This window comes from Megalobrama amblycephala, linkage group LG5 (genome assembly GCF_018812025.1).
Source record: "Megalobrama amblycephala isolate DHTTF-2021 linkage group LG5, ASM1881202v1, whole genome shotgun sequence".
Lineage (NCBI taxonomy): Eukaryota > Metazoa > Chordata > Actinopteri > Cypriniformes > Xenocyprididae > Megalobrama > Megalobrama amblycephala.
This window is the reverse complement of record NC_063048.1, coordinates 30,826,948-30,846,135: the sequence shown is the minus strand read 5'-3', so window position 1 is coordinate 30,846,135 and position 19,188 is coordinate 30,826,948. Positions and strand designations below refer to the sequence as shown.

Below are 19,188 nucleotides of genomic sequence, written 5' to 3'. Positions count from 1 at the left end.
AAATTAAAATTTTCTGATTTACTCACCCCCATGTCATCCAAGATGTTCATGTCTTTCATTCTTCAGTCGAAAAGAAATTAAGGTTTTTGAGGAAAACATTTCAGGATTTTTCTCCATATAGTGGACTTTAATGGAGCCCAAATGGTTGAAGGTCAAAATTACAGTTTCAGTGCAGCTTCAAAGCGTTCTACATGATCCCAGACGAGGAATAAGGGTCTTATCTAGAGAAACCATTGCTCATTTTCTAAAAAAAAATTAAAATTTTATACATTTTAACCATAAATCCTCATCTTGAACAAGCTCTCTTCTTCTTCTCTATTTGAATTCCAGCAGTGTAGACACTGCTAAGTGTATTACTGCCCTCCACAGGTCAAAGTTTGAACTAAATGATCATATACAATATGCTAGTGCAAGTATATAACAATTAGTTCAAACTTTGACCTGTGGAGGGCAGTAATACACTTAGCAGCGTCTACACTGCCGGAATTCTAATAGAGAAGAAGAAGAGAGCTAGTTCAAGATGAGCATTTATGGTTAAAACGTATATAATTTGTATTTTTTATTTATTTTTTTTAGAAATTGAGCGATGGTTTCTCTAGATAAGACCCTTATTCTTCATCTGGGATTGTGTAGAATGCTTTGAAGCTGCAATGAAACTGTAATTTTGACCTTCAACCGTTTGGGCTCCATTGAAGTCCACTATAAGGAGAAAAATCCTGGAATGTTTTCATCAAAAACCTTAATTTCTTTTCGACTGAAGAAAGACAGACATGAACATCTAGGATGACATGGGGGTGAGTAAATTATCAGGAAATTTTCATTTGAAGTAATAATTGTCATTTTTTTTATTTCATGTGGCTCGTTTTCCCCTGATAATCACACGATGGCGCCATGAAGCCAAATATCGAGGTCGGTCGGTGGTGTGGACGCTGCTCGCGGACGGGCTTTAGGACCGCTGGGTGTGTGGGGCATTGCTGTAAGCCGCCTGTCTGCTGGTGCAGCTCGTTTTTCGGAGTCTTTTCGCCGAACATGTGGTGTGACAGTGGCGTCGCTACACTTGCCGCAGTCACTAACAAAACCGATTGAGACCGAGATACCACTTTCTGACGAGTGCAAGCAAGCGTGACACGCGAGCAGCAGGTCAAGAGCAATGAAAACCGAGGGAATTGAGGGTACTGAAAGATTTCTGAGCCCCGGTAAAGGCCGGGGACTCAAAGCCACTAAACAATTCAAAGTTGGTGATCTAGTGTTCGCCTGTCCGGCGTATGCTTACGTGCTAACAGTGAACGAGAGAGGCGGACACTGCGAATGCTGCTTTACCAGGTCAGCGCTCCTTATAAGTCCACGTCTGACACTTTGTGTCTTTGTGTACGGATGTTGCATGTGACAATGCGTGCACGTACACCTTTAAAAGCATAATAATAATAATTATTAACTTTTATAATAGTTCTTGTTCAACTTTGTTTTTGTCATGACATATTTCATAGGCAGGTAATCTGCATTCACTACAAGGCTGATCCCTCTTAAAGATGGCTGGCACATGCTTTCTATTTTCTGTGTTTAAATGCAGCTGGGTCACGCACTGTGAAGGGTGACCCACTTTAGATGCACCTCCAACACGGCCAGTGAGGGCTGTGGATGAATGTTCGGTGAAATCTCTCTTTCCAGGCAGTCGGTCTGTAAATTTGTACAGGAGGCGTGTGTGATGTTGATCTTCTAGACTAGACAAATCCACAAGATGAAGCATATGTAAACTCAGGATAATGTAAATAATTATATTATGGACTTAAATGAGAGCTTTTGGTATGATGCATTTGAGTACATCCTGTGGTATAGATCTTATTGTGAACGATTTATCCTTGCATATGTTTAATTTTTAATGATATTTCAGAATGTTTTATCAAAATGTCATAACCGGACCTTCTGGTGAAAACAACACCCTCATGTCATTCCACAACTATAAGAACAAATTAAGATATTTTTAATGGTTACTGAGAGATTTCTGTTTCTCCTTTGAAAAGTCCAGGTAACCTAAACTTTGATGCTTCAAAATGTAAGACATCCATATGAATCAAGTGGTTTAAAGGGGTGGTTGATTATGATTTCACTCGTTTAACTTTAGTTAGTGTGTAATGTTGCTGTTTGAGCATAAACAACATCTGCAGTTGCGACGCTCAAAATTCAGTGCAATAGGAGATAACGCTTTTTAAGGACTACAACAAGCAGCTGGTAGGGACTACAACGAGCTTCTTCCCGGGTTGTTGACATCACAAACCCCAAAATTTACATAAACCCTGCCCCCGAGAACACACAACAAAGGGGGTGAGGCCATGTTGGGCTGCTTTACAGAAGAGGAAGAGTTGTTGTAGTAGAGTGTTTTTGCCATGCCGTCATTTTATGCCGGACTGCTTCACAAATAAGGGTCAATTCAATGCTGGATTTGCACAAAAGATTAACATGGCGGCACATGCTAGTCGATGAGTTGAATCAACTCCACAGCAACTACATAAATTTATCCACTAACCATTCAGAAACGTCCAGATGCATTCTAAAGGTTGTAACTTCTTCCTGAGTCTCTCCATCAGTGTCCGACTCCGGTTTGAACAATGTAAGGCTTAACACCGTTTCTGACAGTCCTCATTTTGTGGTCGTGAGATTCTTCAGCTTTGTTGTTGTTGAGCAACTGAAGCACAAAAGCTCCGCCCTCTTCTGGAAAGCAGGCCAAGGGAGTAGCAGCTCATTTGCATTTAAAGGGACACACACAAAAATGGTGTGTTTTTGCTCACACTCTAAATAGGGGCATATTTGACAAGCTATAATAAATTATCTGTGAAGTATTTTGAGCTGAAACTTCACAGACACATTCTACGGACACCAGAGACTTGTATTACATCTTGTGAAAAGAGGCATAATGGGTCCCCTAAAATGGACATTGTCATCATTTACTCACTTTTTAAAAACTTTAAGAATGACTTATTTCTGTGGAACATGAAGATATTTTTAGAAATATCTCAGGGTCTTCAGAGTCAGTAGTAACCAAAACTGTGTAGTTATTACCTGTATTCTTTTTTTAAATATCTATTTAAAAAAAGTCATACAGGTTTGGAATGATAGAAGGGTGAGTAAATGATAACAAGATTTTCATTTTTGGGTGATCTTTAGAGCGAATGACATACTCCAATACTTTCAATAAGATGCAGTCAATAAAAAGTTAATTGTTATTGTGGTAAACATCTTTTATGCTCTATGGAAAAATGAAAGTAGAATCGGTTTTTAAAAGACATAAGGGTAAATGAATGAGAATTGTCATTATTTTTAACACAGAGAAAAATAGAGGCATGCTGAAGGATCATCTAAAAATAAAACTATTTGTCATTTCATTCACAGGAGAGAAGGGCTGTCGAAGTGTGGAAAATGTAAACAAGCCTATTACTGCAATGTAGAGTGTCAGGTAAGTCTGTGTTTGTGCTTTTGGTTGAAGGAAGTGACTTCATAATCTCTGTGGATTTGCTCAGAAATAGTTCACCTAAAAAAAATGAAAATTCTGTCATTATTTGCTCACCCATTATATATGCTGTAGAACACAGAAACATACAGTATTGTGGAATGTTACGCTGGAATGCTGTATTGACCAATCAGAAGCCACGGCCATAATGCTCTGTTTCATAAAGTTCATTTTGCTCTGTCAGCATATATTAGAGCTTTTTTTTCTCTACACTTAGTACTTACACTACAGTGCTCTAATTGTGAGGATGGTCCCACTGGAGCACCGCTAGTTGAAGTGCTTTTCCTGTGTATGAGCCAGGGTAGCATAGTCTCAGAATGAACTCCATAGTTGATGCACTCACTTTACCTGGAATCAAATCTGCAGCCTTTGTGATAGCAATGCAGAACCTTGACAAATCAACCACCCTTTGCTGCATATCTGAGACTAGTCTTGATCCATCCATTCTTCAAATCATATTTAGGGTGTAGGGATGCTGAACAGGATGCTGAACAGTATGCTATACAGTTAAGCCAGAATTAGGCCTTAGTTCAATTAGGACATTTCTGAACGTGCTTTAGAAAAAAACATTACTGGTGTGCATCTTGAGAAAACAATGGCATTGACATATTTTAAGTTATGTCAGTGCAAGTTGCTTTCAGTTAAAACGGCTCAAACATGCATTTTAGTCTGAGACTTGGCTTAAGCCTTGTCTGTGAAACCGGGGGTTTAAGTATACAAGGGGCTTTTTACACGACACCATTTTCAACTGAAAACTGAAGAGTTTTTATGTGTTTTGGCCGTTCATTTACACGACAACGCAGTTTTGGGGGCCTGAAAATGCTAACATTTTAAAGCGGGTTTCAAAATGCACGTTTTTGAAAACGTTACATTATCGTCTCTGTGTAAACTACAAAAACGCAAATTTGAGAAAACGATGACGTAATGCACAACGTGACATCACCACCTACTGGCCTGGCATGAATAATGCGGCATTTTTTGTCATTTTCACGGATCTTTGTGAACAGGGATCATTGGTTAATTGTTTTATTCAGCAACGATGCATTAAATTAATCAAAATGTGTAAATAATAAGAAATGTTTTTGAGCACTAAATAACATATTTGAATGATTTATGAATGAGTAATGAAAATTCAACTTTGCCAACACAGGAATAAATTACGTTTTAAAATTAAAATGGGAAATATTTTTTTATTATTGTAATAACATTTCACAATATTACTGTTTTAAACAAATAAATGCAGCCTTGAACATAAGAGACTTCTTTAAAAAAATACTAAAAACAATCTTATCAGCCTCAAACATTTGAATTGTAATATTAATTATTGTATTGTAATACAATAATTTGAATTGAATTTCTCCTATCAACACAATTCATATTTCTACTTTTAACTTCTCTAAAAGGCTTTAAAATATTTATTTCATCTCATAAACTTTGCATAAGAGAAAGCACAGTTGACTCAATTCCTTATTTAGGATCCAGGATGGAGAACAGGAATCGTGATCTGTAGAAACCACAGCCAGAATGACAGCTCTGTAATTGGTTATTGCTGGTGAGTCGAAAATCCAGCACAGAAAATAAATCTCATCAATAATCCATTTGCACTCTACCACCTTCTCTTGTCCCTGCTGTTTTTGTGTGTCCTACAAGTTGTTGCATTAGAATCAGCCCATCCATCATAATATGGCTTTACGCTGTTCCCATTCAAGCTTGTTCTTCTGTGGATCCTTGCTTTGAATTTAGGCTTTTATTCACATATATTCATTGATCAACAAACATAAACAGAAGCTCAACCAAACCTGCTTGATGTGCGAGAACAAACCTCATTGATTCTTGTGGAAGCTCAAACGTGCTGCATAACACGAGAATGAACCTCATTGGTTCTCGCAGAAACTCAAACGTGTTGTGTGACACAAGAATGAACCTTATTGGTTCTTGCAGAAGCTCAAACGTGCTGCGTAACACGAGAATGAACCTCATTGGTTCTCGCAGAAACTCAAACGTGTTGTGTGACACATGAGAATGAACCTTATTGGTTCTCGCGGAAGCTCAAACGTGCTGCGTAACATGAGAATGAACCTTATTGGTTCTTGCAGAAGCTCAAACGTGCTGCGTAACACGAGAATGAACCTCATCGGTTCTCTCAGAAACTCAAACGTGCTGCGTGACACAAGAATGAACCTCATTGGTTCTCGCTAAGGCTCAAATGTGCTGCGTAACATGAGAATGAACTTCATTGGTTCTCGCTAAGGCTCAAATGTGCTGCGTGACACAAGAATGATCCTCATTGGTTCTCGCTAAGGCTCAAATGTGCTGCGTAACACGAGAATGAACCTCATTGGTTCTTGCAGAAGCTCAAACGTGCTGCGTAACACGAGAATGAACTTCATTGGTCCTCGCTAAGGCTCAAATGTGCTGCGTAACACAAGAATGATCCTCATTGGTTCTCGCTAAGGCTCAAATGTGCTGCGTAACAGGAGAATGAACCTCATTAGCCGCGTTTCCACTGCCGGGCCAAAGGCGGGCGTGCTAGTGCGTGCCAGGGCTGGTCGTGTTTCCACTGTCACTTCCGGGGCTTGATCGCGCCTCTTCGGTGCTTCCTCGGTGCCAAAGGCACGGGTTTTTCGGCCCGCCGAAAACCTTGGTCCAAAGCTGGCCAGCTGGGGCTTGAGGCCCGGTCGAGGTGAAAGGCGGAGCTAATCGTAGTCAGGTGATGGTCTACACGCTGAAATGGGTTGGGTTGTGTGACGTTTGATCAAGGGAGATGTGTTTAAGGGCGGTTTTTAGATCAGCGCTGCAGAGCTAGCGGACCAACAGTGGAAACGCAAGTTGATTTTGGCCTCGGTGCCTAAGGTCTGTGGCCATAGGCCCAGCCCGGCACGCTGTTGGCCCTGGCTCGCACTGGCCCGACAGTGGAAAAGCGGCTATTGGTTCTCACACGTCAAGCAAGCTTACTTGAGTTTCCGTTTATCACAACTGATGTGTGTCTTGATGAATGTTTATATGCGAATAAAAGACTAAATTCAATGTTCATCATATAAAGTGATCGAGTCTCTTCAGAAAATTTGGACTAAACCGCTCAATTCATATGGATTAGTTTTACAATCTTTTTATGAAGCGTCAATGTGGTATTTGCGTAGCGGTCAATGGAGGGAAAGAAATCTCTCAGTTTTCATTAAAATATCGTCATTTGTGTTTGATGAATGGAACGACATGAGGGTGAGTAAATGATGACAGAATTTACACTTCAGAAAGTGAAGCTACAAATGTCTGCCTCTGGCAAAGAAATTACACACTGTTGTCCATTTAAATATAAAATGCAAAAGTAAAAAAAAAAAAAGAACAGCAAACCAATATAATTTAAGCAGTCATCATAGAGCAAATCAGTGTAGCCTGTTTATTTTAAGGGACTTGGTTGGTGCTCTATTCCTAAATTGAGCTGCCTGGAAGACGTTCTGGCTGCGCTGTTGCTATGACAATCCATCTCAAACGCATTAGGGATCAGTTTCTGTTTGCTCGCCAGAAAACAGGATTCAGTTTATTCGTCGCCCAGTAGCCTGTGAGGCAGGGCGAGACTAATTCAAAGTCTTATCTCTCAGGAACTCTCGTATTCGCCTTGAGGTTTCATTCAATTTGAAAGCATGACTCATCAAACGGAAGCGAGCCGACGTGCGATCGGTTATATCAAAAGCATATCATCTCAAAAAGAAGAGCTGTGACCCTTCATGCTGGGTTTTATTCAGCTTTAAGTGTTATGTTGTTTGTTGGAGTATATGGCATGATCTGTCTATGGAATATGAAAATATGCTATATGTTTCCAGTTTGTGTGAAAATAAACCATGACCTTGTCCTTCCCTCAGAGAGGAGACTGGCCCATGCACAAGCTGGAGTGCTCAGCCATGTGTGCATATGGAGAGAACTGGTGTCCATCAGAAACAGTACGACTGGTCGCCAGAATAATCCTGAAACAGGTGAGAATGACCTGGTTTATAGTACTATTATAGTATTTTTAAATTGTTTTGAATGATCTATTTTATTAGTAACTTTATTTTATATATATATATATATATATATATATATATATATATATATATATATATATATATATATATATATATATATATATATATATATATATAAAATGTAGCCTTTTATTTTATTTTTATTTCAGTTTTAGTATTTCAAATTTTTTTTAGTTTAGTTTGTTGCCAAGGTGTCATTTCTAATGTTCATTGAAGTTTTTCATCATATCAATTTTACTGGTAACACTTTACAATAAGGTTCATTAGATAAACATTAGTTAATGTATTAACTAACATGAACTAACCTTGAACAATACATTTATTATTGTATTTACTAATCTTCGTTAACGTTAGTTGAAAATACAGTTGTTCGTTGTTTGTTCATGTTAGTTCATAGTGCATTAACTAACATTAACAAAGATTAATAAATGCTGTAGAAGTGCAGTTCATTATTAGTTCATGTTAACTAATGTAGTTAACTAATGTTAACTAATGAACCTTATTGTAAAGTGTTACCTTTTTACTGTATTTCAGCTTTATTTCAGTTAACTAAAATGTTTTTAATAGTTTTAGTTACCGTGCTCTGAAGTCACCTATTTCCTGGTAACTTTTCATGCTCATGTACTAAATGCAATTATTATTTTGCCTACTAACACGCTAGGTGGATATTTACAGTGAATTTACTTGTAGAGTAGTAATTACAGTACATTTTATTCTCTTCTAGATCTATACTGCCTGTTAGATCTTAAAACGTTTTTTGGCTGTGGAAGTATGTTGAGGAGGCAGCTCTCCAGCTGGTCTGCTGTAATAATGTCTATAGCTACAGCCACTCTACTCATGAGTACTTCAGTTCAGAGAGTAAGAGAGGTCTAGTGCTTTCACATTCCTCACCTGCCAATTATGTGAGTTTTTTTTTAAGTGCCATTTCAGTAGTTTGAATGTTCGCAGTGCCTTCAGACTCGGCAACTGTATATAAAAGACATTGATACATTTTTCTCTGAATGCTTTGAAAAAGTAGTATATGTTATAGAGGGTATAGAGAAGAGGCAGCTTGCTCTGGGTCAATTTATAATGTTTTTAAAATCTCTAATTTTGTTTTTTTTTATATATAAATCTCTTATGCTCATCAAGGTTGCATGTATTTGATAAGAAAGGGTCCACTTCTCACTATTAACTAATTACTTTAAACTTTGGTTTTTTATATTTTCGTAAAGATTTACGATGCTCATGACCCTTACAATGTGTCATTACAGTCCGTGAAAAGGGTCCATAGTGAGAATTGGAGCCTAATCTGAAGTGTGACCAAACAGTAATATTGTAACAAATAATATTAAAATGACTTTTTTCTATTTTAATGTATTTTAAAATGTTTTTTTTTTCCTGTGAAAACAAAGCTGAATTTTCAGCATCGTTACTCCAGTCTTCAGTGTCACATGATCCTTCAGAAATCATTCTAATAGGCTGATTTGATGCTCAAGAAATATTTATTATTATTATCATCTGTGTTGAAAATAGTTGTGCTGCTTAATACTTTTGTATAAACAGTAATATATTTTTTCAGGTTTCTTTGACAAATAGAAAGCTAATAAGAACAGCATTTATTTGAAATAGAAACCTTTTATAACATCATAAATGTCTTTATAATTACTTTTGATCAATGAAATGAGTTCTTTTTGAATAAAATTATTCATTTCTTACTGAAACTTGAACAGTCATTTAAGTTCTTATAATTTTTCAATGATCTAAATTGTTTTAGAAATGAATAAACATGAAAAAAAACAGACATTCCCCCTTTTAGCCACTTCATTCAATGGGATTTTTATTCATGCGCCTGAAGTTGAGATCATGGGCTGTGAAGACTGCACACATCTCTCTTCAGAATCCAACCAGATCAAGGAATTTCAGTAGACAGGCTGTTTACACAAACATTGGATTTAGATGTGCCTAGTTGCCTTCCTACCTCCATATGTTGCCTATGAAGACAGCATTTATCAAGGGGGAGTCTGAAGGAACTCGGCTCTATCTGCTGCACCTGTTACGTTGTTCAGATGATTAACCTTCACAGGTGTGAAAACACAGATGAGTTTTCCTTTTTTGAACACGCTGATGCAAAGGTCACCAATAGGAATATTCAGTAATTTAAAGAATCGGTACAATCTAGTGCACAGCTGATGATTTGGTCTAAGTTTAGATTTAGATGTAGCATTTTCAGTGCTGCTCTGGCACATATGGTGCTACCATGTGTTTTTTTATGGATGTGTTTTTCCTGAATGCGTCAGGCCCGGCAGCACTCCGTGACTCACTCAGCCGACACATGGCGCTTTGTGTCACACAGCATGTGTCTGTTAGACAGTTGGCCGGAAAACTGTTAGGTCTTATCAAACACTGAAACACGGTTTTGTTTTGCATGTTTGACAGTTTGCGAGGGTTATGTCACATCTAACTTTTAAACATTTTCTTGTTTTCCAGAAGTGCCAGACAGAAAGTACTGCTTCAGAAAGAGTGTTGACTCTCAGAGAATTAGAAGCACGTAAGTGTCTAGTTGTTCTCTGAGTGAGCCAAACAATATCCTTTATAAGGTGTAAAAAAAAAAAAAAAAAAAAAAAAAAAAAATGCAAAGTCTGTCTCTTTTGCTTAAAAGGGGGTTTGAAGTTGAAGTGGGTATAAGGCTGGTGACTTTCCACACGTGTTTAATGACCCTTAACAGCTGTCTCAGATATAACGCCTAGAGTAGGCCTTGAAGTCTTTGTCTGTGTCTGAACTGGTGGAGCCACGTGACAATTAAATGATAAAAAAAATGTCAGACATTGTATGCTTTGATGAAAAGAGAGCTATTACTGCTATTGTCCTGATATTCAAAGCTGATATTCAAAGTTGTGACATAACCTTAACAATGTAAGACTGGAGTCTTTTTGGAGATGGAATGTTAATTGCCTTTTCTGTACAATGTTTGTCAGATCTGGACAAGTTGGATAATGAGAAGAATGAAATGAATGATACAGACATTGCTGCGCTACACCACTTTTACTCCCGGCATCTTGATTTTCCTGATAATGCAGCACTTACCGAACTCTTCGCTCAGGTAAAGTTGGCTGTGATTTTGATTTCCGTATAGTTTTGGGGCTCTGCATGTTTTTCACTGAATGAACAAAGAGAGAGGAATACTATTTATTCATTTTCACGTATGTGCACCAATGTAACAGTGTGGTAAAGCAAGGAATAAATTGAAGTATTTGCCTATATATTGCCTATATTAATGAATGCATGAATTCATACCTTATGAAATATAAATTAAATATATTTTTATAAAATTTATACTAGGTTTATTTTAGTTCACCCCAAAAAGGAAAATTCTCACCATTTACTCGGCCTGTAAAATCTGTATGATTTACTTTATATATTATATACTTTAGATATTTTGAGAAATATATTAGTGTTTTCAAAGTCAATCATAACCAAAATGTTTAGTTACCAATATTCTTCAAAATATCTCTTTATGTTCTACAGAAGAGAGTCAGTCATATTTAGAACAACATGAATTCTCATTTTTGGGTAAACAATAAAGAGAATGACCGACTTAATTTTCACTGTATGGGAAAAAAAGATGTGATAAAAGTGAATCGATGTTAAAGGGGCTCTATGTAAGATTTTTACTTTAATAAAGCATAAAAATACCCTAATATGGATATAAAATATATAATATATATATATATAATATATATAAAAGCTGGCAACCCGAGTCTTTGAACGAGGGGGCAGGCCAAACAATATTTTGAATTTGGACTGCAGTACCTATTTTGAACACTGGGTGTCATTCCTACAGAGAGCCCCTTTAAATACAAGTGTAAACGGGGTCTAAAACGTTTTGAGCTCGTCCACTTTCGACCACTACCAGAGGTAATCAAAAACGCATTCAACCGAATTGCTTTCGTAGCGTAGACACTCATTCATTCTCCGTGAAATGTTTCAGGCACTTGGACTATCTCAGCCACATGCTAATTCCTCCTTTTTACATCACAGGTGAATTGTAATGGCTTCACCATTGAAGATGAGGAGCTGTCTCATTTGGGTTCTGCTGTATTTCCAGAGTAAGTCTCAGAGAAATCCAAACCACTGCCTTGACCACAATATATGAAGTACTTGATGGTAATAGAATGTCTTTCTGGTAGTGTTGCTCTGATGAACCACAGTTGTAGTCCAAACGTGATTGTGACGTATAAAGGCACAGTGGCCGAGGTGAGAGCGGTGCAGGAGATCAACCCTGGAGAAGAGGTAGGACAGGGCCACGTTTTTCTTGTTCTTCATGGTAACGTGTATTGCTGCTTGTCTTGTCACTATTTATTCGCAAACAATAACTAAAATATTACACTTAAGGTAATGCTAAATTTTCATGTCTTTACTGACTGGCCAGACCTCATATGATTTGTCATTGTGTCATATTCAGGAAGCCTTTGTTGTTTATTATTTAGCATCATAATCATTGTCATTAAATTGTAATGTGAAATGTTCATGTAAAATGCAGTATTAGCTGACAAGTCAGTATTGAATTCTGACATCCATTACCTATAAGTATTGCATAATCATCTCATTATTAATTTAATTGCATATTGTATATTGTGTGACAGTTCTCTTTGTTTCTCTGGAATAGATCTTCAACAGCTACATTGACCTCCTGTATCCAACAGAGGATAGAACTGAACGGTTGAGAGATTCTTACTTCTTCAACTGTGACTGTAAAGAATGCACCTCTAAATCAAAGGTAAGTGTCATTTTAACCGGTTTTCAAATACAGGTCTAAATGAGTTATGATGTAGAAAGGCATAGAGACTATTAATTTCAGCTGGTTGGACCTTATCGTTTTTTTTGTGTCTGTTTTTTGGAGCATGTTAAAATAGGTAATAACAGTATGAAAAAAAATTAAGACACTAATAAGGGAACTCACGTCGATATATGTTGAATAACACCTTTTTTTATTTTTTATTTAGGACAAAGCCAAAATGGAGATCCGTCAGAAGCTTAGCACACCTCCAGAGGATGAGGAAATCACACAGATGGTCATGTATGCCAGAAATGTCATTGAGGAGTTCAGGAGAGCAAAGCACTACAAAAATATCCTTCATTGGCCTTTTCTCTTTTATATTCTTTATAATTCTGTCTGTGCTATTGTGGGATGTTTTGAATATGGAGCAATCCAGGGGCAGTGAGATATTTTTAGTCTCCACTTGATGAAGCCATACTAACCTTTGAGATATACTGTGTCACAAAACATACACTAGTGTTTTTTAAAAAGTCACAATTGCTTGAAAAGGTCTGATAAAATGTAGACTGAGCAGATCAGTAGTTCTTAACCTTTGTAACCCAAAGCCCCCATTTTGTCAGTATATTATATATATTAATGTTTTTATTCAGCAAGGATGCAAAGTTATAAAATAATATCTACAAACTGTTTTAAACATGTATAATAAGAAATGTTTCTTGAGTATGGAAGAGGATTAGGGCCAAGCAATAATAAAAAAATAAAACCATCTCGAGATTAAAGTTGTTAAATTTTGAGAAAAAACTTGTTAAATTTCGAGAAAAAGGTCAAGATAAAATGTTGAAAATAAACTCATTAAATTACGAGAAAAAAACTCATTACATTTCGAGAAAAAAGTCGAGATAAAATGTTGAGAATAAACTCGTTAAATTACGAGAAAAAAACTCGTTAAATTTTGAGAAAAAAGTCGAGATAAAATGTTGAGAATAAAGTAATTAAATTACGAGAAAAAACTCGTTAAATTTCGAGAAAAAGGTCGAGATAAAATGTTGAGAATAAACTCATTAAATTTCAAGAAAAAAGTCGAGATAAAATGTTGAGAATAAACTCGTTAAATTACGAGAAAAAAACTCGTTAAATTTCGAGAAAAAAGTCGAGATAAAATGTTGAGAATAAACTTGTTAAATTTCGAGAAAAAAACTTTAAATTTCGAGAAAAAAGTCGAGATAAAATGTTGAGAATAAACTCGTTAAATTACGAGAAAAAAACTCGTTAAATTTCGAGAAAAAAGTCGAGATAAAATGTTGAGAATAAAGTAATTAAATTACGAGAAAAAACTCGTTAAATTTCTTGAAAAAGGTCGAGATAAAATGTTGAGAATAAAGTAATTAAATTACGAGAAAAAAACTCGTTAAATTTCGAGAAAAAAGTCGAGATAAAATGTTGAGAATAAAGTAATTAAATTACGAGAAAAAACTCATTAAATTTCGAGAAGAAGGTCGAGATAAAATGTTGAGAATAAACTCATTAAATTTCAAGAAAAAAGTCGAGATAAAATGTTGAGAATAAACTCGTTAAATTACGAGAAAAAGGTCGAGATAAAATGTTGAGAATAAACTCATTAAATTTCGAGAAAAAGGTCGAGATAAAATGTTGAGAATAAACTCATTAAATTTCAAGAAAAAAGTCGAGATAAAATGTTGAGAATAAACTCGTAAAATTTCGAGAAAAAAGTCGAGATAAAATGTTGAGAATAAACTCGTTAAATTTCGAGAAAAAGGTCGAGATAAAATGTTGAGAATAAACTCATTAAATTTCAAGAAAAAAGTCGAGATAAAATGTTGAGAATAAACTCGTTAAATTTCGAGAAAAAAACTCTTTAAATTTCGAGAAAAAAGTCGAGATAAAATGTTAAGAATAAACTCATTAAATTACGAGAAAAAAACTCGTTAAATTTCGAGAAAAAAGTCGAGATAAAATGTTGAGAATAAACTCATTAAATTACGAGAAAAAACTCGTTAAATTTCGAGAAAAAGGTCGAGATAAAATGTTGAGAATAAACTCATTAAATTTCAAGAAAAAAGTCGAGATAAAATGTTGAGAATAAACTCGTTAAATTACGAGAAAAAAACTCGTTAAATTTCGAGAAAAAAACTCTTTAAATTTCGAGAAAAAAGTCGAGATAAAATGTTGAGAATAAACTTGTTAAATTTCGAGAAAAAAAACTTTAAATTTCTTGAAAAAGGTCGAGATAAAATGTTGAGAATAAAGTAATTAAATTACGAGAAAAAAACTCGTTAAATTTCGAGAAAAAAGTCGAGATAAAATGTTGAGAATAAAGTAATTAAATTACGAGAAAAAACTCGTTAAATTTCGAGAAAAAGGTCGAGATAAAATGTTGAGAATAAACTCGTTAAATTTCAAGAAAAGTGTCGAGATAAAATGTTGAGAATAAACTCGTTAAATTTCGAGAAAAAAACTCTTTAAATTTCGAGAAAGTCGAAATAAAATGTTGAGAATAAACTCGTTAAATTTCGAGAAAAAAACTCTTTAAATTTCGAGAAAAAAGTCGAGATAAAATGTTAAGAATAAACTCGTTAAATTACGAGAAAAAAACTCGTTAAATTTCGAGAAAAAAGTCGAGATAAAATGTTGAGAATAAAGTAATTAAATTACGAGAAAAAACTCGTTAAATTTCTTGAAAAAGGTCGAGATAAAATGTTGAGAATAAACTCGTTAAATTTCAAGAAAAAAGTCGAGATAAAATGTTGAGAATAAACTCGTTAAATTACGAGAAAAAAACTCGTTAAATTTTGAGAAAAAAACTCTTTAAATTTCGAGAAAATAGTCGAGATGAAATGTTGAGAATAAACTTGTTAAATTTCGAGAAAAAAGTCGAGATAAAATGTTGAGAATAAACTCGTTAAGTTACGAGAAAAAAACTCGTTAAATTTCGAGAAAAAAGTCGAGAAAATGTTGAGAATAAAGTCATTAAATTATGAGAAAAAAGTCGTTAAATTACGAGAACAAATTCGTTAAATTATGAGAAAAATGTTGTTAAATTTCGAGAAAAAAGTCTAGATAAAATGTTGAGAATAAACTTGTTAAATTACGAGAAAAAAATCGTTAAATTTCGAGAAAAAGGTCGAGATAAAATGTTGAGAATAAAGTCATTAAATTACTAGAAAAAAAATCGTTAAATTTCGAGAAAAAAGTCAAGATAAAATATTGAGAATAAACTCGTTAAATTACGAGAAAAAAACTCGTTAAATTTCGAGAAAAAAACTCTTTAAATTTCGAGAAAAAAGTCGAGATAAAATGTTGAGAATAAACTCGTTAAATTACGAGAAAAAAATTCGTTAAATTTCGAGAAAAAAAACTTTAAATTTCGAGAAAAAAGTCGAGATAAAATGTTGAGAATAAAGTCATTAAATTATGAGAAAAAAGTCGTTAAATTACGAGAACAAATTCGTTAAATTTCAAGAAAAAAAGTCGAGATAAAATGTTGAGAATAAACTCATTAAATTGAGAAAAAAGTCGTTAAATTTCGAGAAAAAAGGTTGAGATAAAATGTTGAGAATAAAGTTTCGTTAAATTACGAATTTGTTCTCCTAATTTAAGGACTTTTTTCTCGTAATTTAATGACTTTATTCTCAACATTTTATCTGGACGTTAAATTACATTTTAAAGTCGTTAAATTACGAGAACAAATTCATTAAATTATGAGAAAAATGTCGTTAAATTTCAAGAAAAAAAGTCGTGATAATATGTTGAGAATAAACTGAGAAATTTATTAAATTAAATTGAGAATAAAGTTTCGTTAAATTACGAATTTGTTCTCATAATTTAACGACTTTTTTCTCAACATTTTATCTGGACTATTTTTCTTGTAATTTAACGAGTTTATTCTCAACATTTTATTTCGACTTTTTTCTCGAAATTTAACGAGTTTAATCTCAAGATGGTTTTATTTTTTTATTATTGCTTGGCCCTAATCCTCTTCCGTACTTGAGCACCAAAGCATATTTGAATGATTTCTGAAGGATAATATGTGCCATGAAGACTGGAGTAATGGCTGCTGAAAATTCAGCTTTACTATCACATGAATAAATTACATTTTTAAAAAATATTAACAAAAAAGAAAAAAAATAGACATTTCTTGTTGTTATAACATTTCACAATATTACTGTTTTAACTGTTTTCTTAATCAAATAAATGCAGCCTTGGTAAGTATACAACACCTTTTTTCACAGACCTCAAACTTTTGAACGGTATTGTATATATCTTGAATTTGTGGTTTTGACTAAAAGTTCCTTGACCCCTAAGTACCCCCCAGTGAGCTGCTGGAAATCTGTGAACTAAGCCTGGAGAAAATGGGTTCAATCTTTGCTGAAACCAATGTGTACATGCTGCATATGATGTATCAGGCAATGGGTGTCTGTCTCTACATGCAGGATTGGGACGGGGCAATGAAATATGGCGAGAAAATTATCCATCCCTACAGGTAATGCTGTGTCCAGTGCTGTCTTTCCATCTTATTTTAATTTAAAATTCAAATAATAAAGAACTCACAGTGTATCCACTTTACTAATAGTATCCACTGCACTATCTTTCTAGTGTGCACTACCCTCCTTACTCACTGAATGTGGCATCTATGTACCTGAAACTTGGAAGATTGTACCTAGGACTTGAGAAGAAGACACAAGGAGTTAAAGCTTTAAAGAAGGTAAGGTGTTAGCAGTGCTAATCTAATAATAATGTAATATTAGATGTGGGCGTCCTTTTGAAATCTGAGGCCCTGTCTGCACCTGGTATTAAGATGAGTTTTGTTTGATCGGATCACAAGTAGTCGAGAGAGACACATACCTGTTTACATCTGGTGTTTTAATTCATCTCCTTTGTCCACTTTCAACCACTTATGTCCTGATTTCTTCAAGGGGAGGGTCTATGGGTGGGTAAATGTTTGGGTTTGTTCAGATCTTTCAATCGAATGGATAAAATAGAGTACCTCAGAGATTACGTGTTTTTGTAGGCAAAACCAGGAAGCGAGCATTTTAGGACTTCCGGTTCCATTGCCCTAAAGTCTATGGGTTTTTTTAATGGGTTTTTGCTAAATCGCCTGAAATAAGGTCTGTGGTTAACAAAGCCTCTAAATGTTTTCACGTTTTGATCTATGACATAAAACACACCAGTTATAACCCGCTTATTTTTTTTTATTTATTTTTTTTTAAACCTTTATTGTGTCTTAAAAATGGTGGTTGCAAACAAGTTGCTAAAAGGGACTACTTCCTTTGGCGGGGACTTTAGACGTCATCATGACAAACAGGACATTTGGACAGCATTTCTCATAAAAAAAAATGTATAAGTATTCATACACAGTGTTTATTTTTAAATAAAGTTGTTTAATGGTGTGCTGTAGTCTGTTTATAGCCTACTGTTAGCTTTTTATATCTGATGACTTTATTTAGGCTTCATAATGTATAAATGTTGTGTTAACTTGTAAAGATTATCTTGATAGACAAAACGTGCAAGTGTCATAATGCTTTATTAAACACAGAGCTTATTTTTTGCGATTTTCCAAAAGTCTATGGGAAAATGCAAAGGCTTTCGATCAAGGCAACCCGTACGCCGCTAACTTCCGGGTTGGCCTACAAAAACACGTCATCCCTGAGGTACTCTAAAAAGCTTACTCAATTTGCATATGAACGTGACCGAAGATTATGGAAAAACATACAAGCTTTTGTTTCTGCTCTGACAGCCACAAGACCATGCTGAATGCTGTGAGTGTGTGTTAGAAATCAGGAATGGTGAGAGAACATTGTGCTTGGTACATTTTTCGAACCAAACCAAACTTGGGTCTTCAGCCGACAAAGTTTAAATCCCATCTTGCTGGCGTGTTTCCCATAATATTTCCCAGTTGTCGGAGAGTAGACGTTCTTTTGTGGCAGTTCAAACACATTTGACCACATGAGCATCTACACTATGAAAGCAATCCGGTCTAATGCGTTGTCGACTACCCTTGGAAGAGCTCAAAATGTTTTAAACCTTGTTTACACCTGTATTTAGCATCATCCACTTGTGATCTGATCGAACAAAACGCATCTTAATTCCAGGTGTAAACTGGAATTATAAATACTATTGGACCCATGTAGGCTTTACAAATTGTTGTGGCTGAATTTATCACAGGCTCTTGCAATCATGGACATTGCCCACGGTAAGGACCACCCGTACATCGCTGAGATTAAGAAGGAAATAGAAGAGCAGAAATAATGGGAACACATGGAGGAATATGCATCAAACACTGGCATGTGTCTTATACCTCTCCTGGGGAATATTAAAACAAAGTGATGTCAAAATTATGTTTATCTGAGATGTCATTTAAATGATTTTTGGGTTTGTAAATAGATGGCCTGGGTCTGAGATACTTTGTTGCTTGTATTGTCTGCACTTTGAACAAATGTGCTGTACTGTTTTCTGAGAAGAAGGGCTAAGAATTAAGAATCATATCATATATGCCAGGTTTTTAACAATATTTTGCCCCCTCATGTAGCAACAATATTATCGTTTTCAATAGCTAACAACAAATGTAAATCATTTATATATTCTCAATAAGGTGACTCTGTTTTACTTGTCTGTTTGCATGGTTATCGTTTTGCACTGATTTAATGGATACTGTTAAGATATTGGACTTCCAATCAATCCGTGCATTTCATAGTGTTATTATTATTGCTTATTTGTTTGTTAAATGTTTCTTGTTTGTTTAGTATTGTGCTATTTTGACAGGTAGCATGGGCAAAAAAAGGATGCAGACTGCCACATGCAAAATAAATTACATTCAATGTGACAACACTAAAGTAATAAATTCCTTATGACAAACTCTGACTTTATGGTTTACTTTTTTTTTT

The 19,188-nt window shown here is 35.0% G+C and overlaps 1 protein-coding gene across 1 annotated transcript; it reads left to right on the top strand.

The window, feature by feature from the left end:
• Nucleotides 1-927: 927 nt before the first annotated feature.
• On the top strand, nucleotides 928-19,159 carry smyd2a (SET and MYND domain containing 2a). The gene is made up of 12 exons (XM_048191813.1): nucleotides 928-1,323; nucleotides 3,388-3,451; nucleotides 7,366-7,476; nucleotides 9,997-10,057; nucleotides 10,485-10,609; nucleotides 11,548-11,615; nucleotides 11,697-11,799; nucleotides 12,176-12,286; nucleotides 12,513-12,636; nucleotides 16,613-16,787; nucleotides 16,901-17,009; nucleotides 18,470-19,159. Exons 1-12 carry the CDS (start codon nucleotides 1,151-1,153, stop codon nucleotides 18,551-18,553), a joined length of 1,308 nt encoding a protein of 435 aa, XP_048047770.1. The 5' UTR covers nucleotides 928-1,150; the 3' UTR covers nucleotides 18,554-19,159.
• The last annotated feature ends 29 nt before the right edge of the window (nucleotides 19,160-19,188 follow it).